Source organism: Pyrus communis, chromosome 12, assembly GCF_963583255.1.
Source record: "Pyrus communis chromosome 12, drPyrComm1.1, whole genome shotgun sequence".
Classification (NCBI taxonomy): Eukaryota; Viridiplantae; Streptophyta; class Magnoliopsida; order Rosales; family Rosaceae; genus Pyrus; species Pyrus communis.
In genome coordinates, this window is record NC_084814.1 from 5,973,063 (window position 1) to 5,983,630 (window position 10,568).

General features: G+C 38.7%; 1 protein-coding gene and 1 long non-coding RNA gene across 2 annotated transcripts; both read left to right on the forward strand.

The window, feature by feature from the left end:
* The first annotated feature begins 5,343 nt into the window (after positions 1-5,343).
* LOC137709690 (uncharacterized) lies at positions 5,344-6,629 on the forward strand. Its single transcript, XR_011064917.1, has 2 exons — positions 5,344-5,456; positions 6,219-6,629. It is a non-coding gene; the product is annotated as an uncharacterized lncRNA (long non-coding RNA).
* Positions 6,630-9,406: 2,777 nt separating this feature from the next.
* Positions 9,407-9,967, forward strand: LOC137709958 (uncharacterized). The gene has a single exon (XM_068448935.1). It carries the CDS (start codon positions 9,407-9,409, stop codon positions 9,965-9,967), a length of 561 nt encoding a protein of 186 aa, XP_068305036.1.
* Positions 9,968-10,568: the final 601 nt, after the last annotated feature.

The following is a 10,568-nucleotide window of genomic DNA, read 5'->3' on the forward strand; positions in this document are numbered from 1 at the left end:
GGCACTCAAAAAACTTGGCTGAGAAAGCCTTTGCTAGTCTCAGTGTGAGCCATTGAAAATAATTCTAAAGTTTGTCGAATTCGAACACTTCTCCGGTTCTGTAATGAGAATTTGACCAAAGATGATCTCTTGGAGAAGACCTATTCGCCCTTCTCAGCTACCAATATTGTCCTACAGCAATAATATAGGGCTCAAAAGTTCACTATGTTTCCAGATTTGGTATATGTTTTACTTTTCACTGAAAAGCAGAATTAGCTATTGATGAAAAATCAACAGGCTCAACCTACTGGGGTGACTGCTATGCCTGAAGCACACTATAGCACAAACTAATGCCCAAAACGCCAACATAGGCATGGTACGGGTAGCCAGAAGCCACCTTGTCAAGGTCAACAGAGCCAAAGCCCTTCTAAAGGAGGAAACCGTGCCTAGAAGCGCCCTAACCTCCATCCCAAAGCCCCGAATTTTAGGAATAAGGGTAAAGCACCTAACACCATGGATGCGGACATGTGCTACCACTGTGGTTTAAAGGACCATTGGTCATGTGTGTGCCGTGCTCCCCAGAAGTTGTAGCTGAATATCATTCTCGTTGTAAGAAGTTTGAATCAAACTTTATGCAATTGGATGAACCGAAGAGTACCAAAATGGAGGTTTATGACTTTCAAGAGGCTATTACCCATATGGACGATTAGAATCTTAGACATGAACTATTTTTAGTTGATTTTAGAACCTTAGGGGGCCGAATTCCACCTAGTGACCAAACCCTGCCTTGTTTTATTGTTTAAGTTTGAACAATTTTTCCTTTAGGTTTGGATTATTTGTTGGTGATTTCTTTTTTGATATTAAGTTTTTTAATTACCATCCTTGAATATTTAAATTATTTTGAATGGATATTTGTTTTCAGAACCTTTATACACGTGACCGATTCAAATTAATTTTTATTTCTAGGTATGCATGGTGAGAAAGTTAGTTGTCTGGCATATAGTGCAATCACGCTCAACACGCTCACCATTTTACGTGAATGCATCTATTTCTCTAACTTTTTACCTAAGAATGCACCTCTGACAACCCTCTCATGCCCATCCAACCTGATCGAAGGATACGGTAAAACACATACAATGTTGTCCAATGGTATAATCTTGACCATTGATGAGGCACTATATTCTCCAAGTTCAGAAAGAACGTTGTTGAGTTTCAAGGACATTGGAGATAATAATTACCATGTTGAAACCTATGTAGAAAATGGAGTTGAATTTCTGTTCATCAATTCCTACGAATATATCCAGAAGCATATTCTAGAGAAGATAGTGCATATCCCGAGTGGTTTGTATACTACAAGCCTACACCTTATAGAGAGCCATTATGTGGCCGGCCCAACCTTAGGGACTGTGCACAAAATTACACTTTGGCATGATTGTCTGGGACACCCTGGACAAATAGCGATGCACTGTATCCTTAAATCATCACACCTGCATCCACTAACCTGAAGTTTAGGTACAATTCAAGGATTCGCATGTGAAACCTGCTGCATGGGAAAGCTTATTATTAAGTCTTCTTATGACAAGATTCATTCGAATCTTCTTACTTTTCTACAAAGGATTCAGGGGAACATCTATGGATTGTTGACCTTTCCTGCAAACCATTTAAATATTGTATGGTATTGGTTAACGCTTCCACACATTGGTCACACATGTGCTTGTTGTCCACAAGGAATGCAGCATTCTCCAAAATGTTGGCTCAGGTTATTAAGCTCAAGGTTCACCACCCTTATTATCCGACCAAATCTATTCGATTGGATAATGCTGGAGAATTCACATCTAAATTTTTTTATGATTGCATGTCGGTTGGGGTTGAAGTTGAACATCATATATCCCTTGTTCACACCTAGAATGACCTGCAGATGCATTCATTAAGTGCTTATAAATGATTGGTCGATCGTTGGTCATATGTACCAAACTCTCGATTGCTGCTTAGGGTCATGCAATATTGCACGTAGCCATGTTGATCCGCTTGAGGCATGTTATGACCTAACCATATAACGCTATTTAGTTGGTTACTGGATACGAACCCAACATATTGCATTTGCACATTTTTAGTTATGCAGTGTACGTGCCGATTTCGCTACCTTTACGTACAAAAATTGGGCTTCAATGAAGGATGGGAATCTATGTGGGATATGATTCTCCTTCAATTATATATTACTTAGAACCTTTGATTGACAATCTATTTATAGCTTGTTTCGCGAATTGTCATTTTTATGAGACCGTATTCCCGTCATTAAGGGGAGATAAGAACGTCACTGTTCCTGAAGAACGACGCTAATTATCGTGTACGACTGTCACTTTGTCTCATTTAGTTCCCTGCACAGCTCGGTTTGAAACTGAAGTGCAAGGCATATTAGATCTCCGGAGCATAGCTAAAAGCATGCCAGATGTTTTCATAGATTTAGCATGAGTCATAAGATCACATATTGCAGCTAGGAATGTGCTTACAAAGATGGATGTACCAAATGTACGACGGACTTCCCTCCTGGAGGCCTGGGATGCCAATTTGGCCATTCTACATACATTAGTGGCTAGCCAGTCTTCTGTCCCTACACAGAAGCTTGACAAACCACTTGGATTCACACCCCCAGAAGAGGAAACCCATGACACATGCCTCTGTTGAGCATACCGTGAATCCGACTATCGCCTACTAATTCTATCCAACTCATAAGAAAATTATAGATTACGAAAGCGTCCTTGAAGAGACAAATCCACCTCTTGAGAATCGTGAGATTTGGGTCCATTATGCTAGCTTGGATGATGTTTGGTGTAGAAATGAGATGATCATCGATGATGCATTAGCGTATGCAGTAGCTACTGAGATCATGTTGAACGATGACATTGAACCCAGTTTCGTTAATGAATGTAGACGTAAAACTAATTCGTAAAACTGGAAACAAGAAATCCAAGTCGAACTCAATTCACAATGCGAAACGTAAGGTGTTTGGGCCTATAGCTCTTACTTCTCCACATGTGAAGCCTGTTGGCTACAAGTAGATTTTTGTTCAGAAACGTAATGAGAAGAACGAAATTGTGCGTTACAAAGCTCATCATGTTGTGCAAAGCTTCTTGTAAGGCCTCGAGATTGACAGACGAAACTTATTCACCCATTATGGATGTGATTACTTTTCGCTACATAATCAGTTTGGTAGTTTCCGAAAAACCGAGTATACAGCTGATGGACGTAGTAACTGCGTATCTTAATAAGGATCTTGGTAAGAAAATTTATATGAAAGTTCACAAAGGACTTACATTAACTGGATCAAATATTTCAAAACCCTGAAACACACTCTCAATTTGCTTGAGGCATTCACTTTATGGTTTGAGGCAATCTGAAAGAATGTGGTATAGCCGCCTGAGTGAGTATTTGACTATCAGGGATATGTGAACAACAAACTATGCCCTTGCATGTTCATTAAGAAGTTACAATCTGGTTTTGCGAGTCATGCAGTTTATGTCGACGGAATGAACCTCGTCAGAACTCCTAAAGAGCTCGAGAGAATTGTCGCACACTTTAATTCAGAATTTGAGATGAAAGATCTAGAAAAGACTCCATAATGTCTCAGTCTCAAGATAGAACACCATTCAGATGGAATCTTAGTGCATCAATCAAACTACACCCAAGGTGTTGTGCCACTTTAACAATGATAAAATGAAGCCTTCGAGTACTCCTTTGGTCGTTCGATCGCTAATGCAAAAATGAGATCCCTTCTATCTAAAGGAGGATGATGAAGAGATTTTGGAACCCAAAGTTCCTTATCTAAGTGTGGTTGTACTTAGCTCAATGCACTAGACCCGACATCTCCTTTGTTGTTAATATTTTGGCAAGATATAGAAATGCACCGATGCACAAACACTGAACTGGTGCTAAAAACATCTTCTGTTACCTTAAAGGTACTGCGGATCTGGGCTTGTTCTATCCTTATGGATCCTTAGGTGATACCACACCCCTTTACCACAAGTTGATTCCTCTTTTGTTCGTTATGTCGATGCATGATATTTATTTGATGGGCACAAGACGCACTCTCAAATAGGTTTCGTCTTTACCATTGGAGGCATCACATTATCTTCGAGGTCAACTAAACAGACCTTAGTTGCCACTTTGTCTAACCATGCTGAAATTCTTGCCTTACAGGAAGCAACTCGAGAATGCTTCTAGCTTAGAGTAGTTGTGGGCCATATTCGAAGCTCTTACAATCTTTACACCGTCATTGACGTCCCAATGACGATCTATGAACATAACGTAGCATGCATCGAATAGCTTAAGAAGGGTTATATCAAAGGAGACAACACCAAGCACATTGCGCCGAAGTTCTTCTTCTCACATCAACAATAAGAACATCAAAAGATTAAAGTCACGCAATCTGTTCACGAGATAATTTGGCCGATCTCTTCACCTAATCACTACTGAAGGCGATGTTTCAGAAGCTTGTTCAAGGAATATTTATGCGTTCTGAGTTGTAACATTGTTAGGAACATTTTTTCCTTTGGGTTTTTGATACCTAACAAGGTTTTGGCAAGGCACTCATCTTGGGTTGGTCATATCCCTGATGATGTCCCTTAAATGTTTCATTTGACTTTGCATTTCTCACGCATTTTTCCTTAGACTATGGGTTTCATCCTTACTTAGGTTTTACCACAGCCATTGAGTTTTTTGTGAGACTTAGTTCCATTTCCAAGTTCTTACTTTACTTTGAGACTAGCGTGTTCCCAGAATTAGTATCGACGAGTCGACTTTTTTAACTCTATATGATGCCAAATCTACTTGAGTATTTAGACACTCAAGGTGGAGTGTTATAAACATTGTATTTAAGGGTGATTATGTATATCCTAGATTTGATTTGATACTAGTTATTCTTTCCTGTTAGGACTTGTATCCTTTGGAGGAGAAGGAATCTTCCCTCCCTTATTACTATAAAGAAAGGCATAGCGTAGAGGGAATAACACATCATTTACACAACCCTACAAATACATCTCTCTCCCTACTCTCTCTCTCTCTCCCTCTCCCTCTCCTGTGCGCCCCCTCTCTCCCTTGTCAGATTAAAATAAGTTACAACAAATGTTTCACTTTTTTTGTCTTCTAACTTTATATATATATATAAAGGATGTGCTCTTATTATCTTCCGCCAGAAAAACCGAGTCAAATTCCAAGTGTTGCATTTTCAGTAGTGATTTGAGAAATTAAAACAAATAAGAGTAGTAAAGAGCAGCAGAGCAACGAGATTTCCTGCTATCCACCAAAAGAACCAACTGCATGCACTTTAAATAGCTCCATTTCGTTCAGAGCTTCCATAGACTAAAAGAAAACCAGTGCATTTAATTTGAAAAGAAGAGAAACAATGGCAGATCAATTGACAGATGATCAACTGAACATGCTCAAGACTAAATTCAATGCCTTCGATCCGGATGGCACTGGTTAGATCCCTCTTTCCATATGTACATGTATATGATGTGTGTGTGTGTGTGTGTGTGTATCATGTCAAGTACGTACAGCCAGGGACGAAGGCAAAATTTCAAACCTGACTGGTCTGAACTTATGTACCGATCTAATTTTTCAGTTGAGTGCACATAGGCTTAGCCAACACCAATGTAAAAGATTAGCAATCCCACACATTCTTACCTTATTATGTTAATGTTGTTTATTGTAAATAATGGTATAGGTAACAGACGATAAATCTCCAGTCATGGAGGGGCTAAACTTAGCCTCGAATTATTATCTATATGGATGGGGGCATCCCAAATCAACATAGTAAAAAATTGAAAAGCTCAAGAATTTATTAAACAAAATACTTGTGTACTAACTGATCGATAAGGTTTTTTTTTTTCATACAATATCACTCGACGTGCGCATTTTCTTATTTACCAATACCATCAAATATATCTTTATAAAAATAATCTGTTATTACTCATCCATTGATCTCCCAACAAATTTTCAATTAATTTTTCAAAAATTTTATTCCTGAAACTGCTCTATAACATGAGATTCCTATATGGATTATGTGCATTTTTCTCACCCAAAAAAATGAGTGGGGTCTGAATCCAAGGTGGCTCCGTACATGACTATGTTAATGTTGTTTATTTTATTCTACTATGTTGGGGTTTGAATTTGATTCAAGTAAGCACGTATAAGAAGAGATTGATTCATCTTACTATTTAATAATTTGTCAATTTTTTCAGGCATAATCACTAGGGATCAGCTGGCCGATGTGTTGAGATCGTTAGGGCAAGATCCCACCGACGAGGAGTTGGATCAATTTGTGCAGCAGCTGGGCAGTGAGGATGGGAATATTCACTGGGATAAATTCGTCGAACTCATGGCCCAGACAATTTCTGCATTAGCTGGGCAGTGAGGATGGGAATATTCACTGGGATAAATTCTTCACAGTCATGACCCAGATTATCAACCCCAAGTGACCACTCTCACATTATTCTCAATTTGAACACTCACATTTTTGTCAAGTTATTGACCAAAATAATGTGTCAATATTTCTAAGATATAAAGATATTTATTTCTTCATAAATAATGTGTATAATAAAAGGGTTAGTTTATCCTCCTATAAAGGTTTAATGCAATTTTGTATTCCTCCATATTGAAGGATTATGATTCAGCTTCATTTTACACAAATAATCTTTAAGTGAATATTGTGATCATTTCATTTTTAGCTTCAATTTTCACATTTTGTGCTTTGGATTATGATGAACATATATGGGGGAATTGAGAGATGAACACAATTAGGTGTTTGGTAAAATGTATTTGTAAACGTGCTTGTAGTATAAAAAGTTGTGACAACCTTGTTAACCTATCTAGTTGTAGATGATATTACCGGTGTCCTTAAAAATGTCATATGTTCTTACCTTTTCTTTCAATTAATTGACAATTGTCATCCATGAATAGATAAGCTCAGGATCTCCCCCAACAAAATCATGGTGAGACTCACTTAGACTGAATAATATACTGGTGTGTAATGTGCTTACTTATGTTAAGTATTTGATATGGGATTTCATGGTACGGCATTTTTTTTTTTTTTAAGTTTTTAATTCATCAGTAAACATACAGTATTATGTAGTATTAAATCATCTCACTCGATTAATAAACGAATCTTGTAAAGATTTCAAACAATTGACAAAAAACAGAATGATACAACTAAATCACTCCCACTCCCAGTTATCTAGCTTGGTAGATGCACATGCGTACATAAACATCCAAGTTTGTGTTGGATTTAAATAGACATTGGTTTTACCTCTTAGTACTATAGTATAGCGGAATTCCTCTACACTTGTAAGTAAGAGGTCATAGGTTCGATTCTCATCAAAGGCGAATTTGAACCACATTATTGCTAGCCCATTATGAGGCTAAGTCCCCCCCCCCCCCCCACCTTTTAATGTAGATAATATCGTTTTGTTAAAAAAAAAAAAAATTTGGTTTTAATCAAAGACTTGAGAAGGAAGAAATCCTACAATCCGTTTAAAATTAAGTCTGTAATGGCTAGTTTTTGTTTTGTTGTGTTGTGGTTTGGTGGTCTTATAGGACAAGTGTATGCACCTGATTACTGTTTTAAATCAAAGGGCTTATATTGCCCTTAAGTAGTTGGAACTTGTATAGTGAAGGACAATTAGGATAAGCTTGTATGGAGGTATCCAGTGTTGATGAAATATGAAAATATATGTGATGTGCTGCAACGATTAGCACCTCCACATTCCTTCTAAATTTTTTTTGTGGTATTTATTTTCACTTATAAGCGATAGGTCTTAGGTTGCCCATTGTGTGGCTTTCCCGAAGTGCCCCTCCCCTTAATGTAAAATATATTGTTATACTTAAAAAAAGGGAATTGTTATTAGCACTTCAAAAATCTCATTTGGCACTCCAAATTTTCCATAATTAGAAAGAAAAATACACTTGTGAGGAGTGTAGAATGAGATTTTTGGAGTGCTAATAACAATTCCCTAAAAAAAAATATATTTTTTGTTCTTATTCTTTGAATCACGGAAATACATCACACAAAATACAAACAAACATTTCAAGAATTTATCATAGCCTTAGAGCTAATCAAACAAGATTAGGCGTTTCGTGTTCGAATCTCTGAAAGGAAAAAGGAGGAAACAAACCCGGATTTCGAAGAACTGTAGTTGTCGATTCATGGTCTCACATGGCTACTTCTAGCGGTGGAGGAGATTTGAGGGCTCCCATCTTCAATGGGTCCAACTACGATTTTTGGTCCATCAAATGAAGACCATATTCAATTCACACGATTTCTGGAAGTTACTGGACAAGGTTTTTGGAAACTCAGAAATAGAACATGATTCCAGAGCTGAAGAACAATTGTCTATGAAAAGGATTTTCAAATTAAGTGAATGAAACTAGAGATGCAAAAGCTCTTGGTATCATTCAAGAAGCAGTCTCAAGTGAGATTTTTCCTCAAATCTCAAACCTGGAAACCTCCAAGGTTGCGTGGCATGTTCTACAACAAGAATTATGTGGTGACAAAAAGGTTAGATCAATCAATCTACAATGTTTAATGCGAGATTTTTGAGTATACTAAAATGAATGATGGTGAAACTTTATCCTCTTACTTGACAACAATCTTGATATTGTGAACCAAATGAAAACCTATGGCGAGGAACTGTCAAGCCAAAGATTAGTGCAGAAGATTCTTATTAGTCTACCTAAATCTTATGATTCCATTGCATCCAAATATAGGAAACTAAGTACCTTGATACTATTGAGGTTCATGAGGTGATTGGAATATTAAAGGGCTATGAGCAGAGATTGCGTGGGCACTCAAAAACCTTGGCTGAGAAAGCCTTTGCTAGTCTCAGTGTGAGCCATTGAAAATAATTATAAGGCTCAAGGGAGCAATTCAAACTAAAAGAAGGTTTGGCAAGGAAAAGGCAAGACTTGGGATAACAAGTTCACTCTACAGACAAAACCAAAAACATGTGGTGTTTCTACCAATACCAAATGTACGATTTGTGATAAACTACATTATGGTGTCTCTTGGTTCAAGGGAAAACCTAACTGTACCAAATGTGATAGGTTTAAGCTTTTGGTAAAAGATTGCAATCCAAGTTGTGAACTATATACATTGGGCAAAAGAAGAAGTAAATGTCTTTTATGCTTATAGTGTAACAATACTAGACAAGAAGAGAGGAACTTGGTATGTTGATAGCGAGTCCAGCAATCATATGACAGCACATGATTCACAACGTAGACAATGTTCTTCAACGAATCCGTACTAGCAGGCGGAGTGGGGGCATGAGAAATATTCATGTCACCACAAAGACAAATACTACCCTATTTCTTTCAATTAAGCGAGCTGTGCTCCAACAACGTCGCTGAGTACCAAGCACTGATTATCAGACTCCAAATGGCGATTGACATGGAAATCACAACGCTAGAAGTGTATGGCTACTCCAAGCTCCTAATGAATCAACTCTTGACAGAATATGAAGTGAGGAAATATGATCTCGTCCCATACTTCTGGCCAGCAACTCAACTACTACAAAAGTTTGAGGCTGTGATGCTAGAACATGTTCCAGGAAAAGAAAATCAAATGGCGGACGCTCTCGCTAACTTAGCCTTAAGTATGGCGCTAAGAGAAGACGAATCTGTAGACGTGCCAGTTTGGCGAGAATGGGTGATTCTACTCGTCATTGAAAGGCTACTAGATGACATAAACATCATCTCAATACTTCTAGTCGATACTGAAGTGTGGAAACAACTGCTAATCGACTACTTGGAGCATGTAAAGCTTCCGGATGATCCTAGACACTACTCTAAAATACGTCAACAAGCACTTCACTTCCTCTACTACAAAGGAGCACTCTACCGACACTTTTTTGAAGCAGTACTTATAAGTTGCCTAGGTGAGGATGAAGCCGATCAAGTCATGGAAGAAGCATACTCAAGCATGTGTGGGGCGCATTAATCTGGACCAGAGCTACATTTCAAACTTAAAAGAATAGGTTACTACTGGCCAAGCATGGTGAATGATTGCCTGGAGTACGCCAAAAGGTGCCAAGCTTGCCAATTCTATGTGTCATATCCCGGTCCGGGGCGGATCACTTCCCGGGCTCGCTACACCACCATAGCATGATATTGTCCGCTTTGGGCTTACCATTCCCTCATGGTTTTGTTTTTGGGAACTCACGAGCAACTTCCCAGTGGGTCACCCATCATGGGATTGTTCTAGCCCCCTTCTCGCTTAACTTCAGAGTTCCTACGGAACCCGAAGCCAGTGAGCTCCCAAAAGGCCTCGTGCTAGGTAAAGATGGGAATATACATTTAATGATCATTCCCCTGGGTGATGTGGGATGTCACAATCCACCCCCTTAGGGGCCCAACGTCCTCGTCGGCACACACGCTGCTAGAGCTAGGCTCTGATACCAAATTGTCACATCTCGGTCCGGGGCGGATCACTTCCCGGGCCCGCTCCAACATCGTAGCACGATATTGTCCGCTTTGGGCTTACCATTCCCTTACGGTTTTGTTTTTAGGAACTCACGAGCAACTTCCCAGTGGGTCACCCA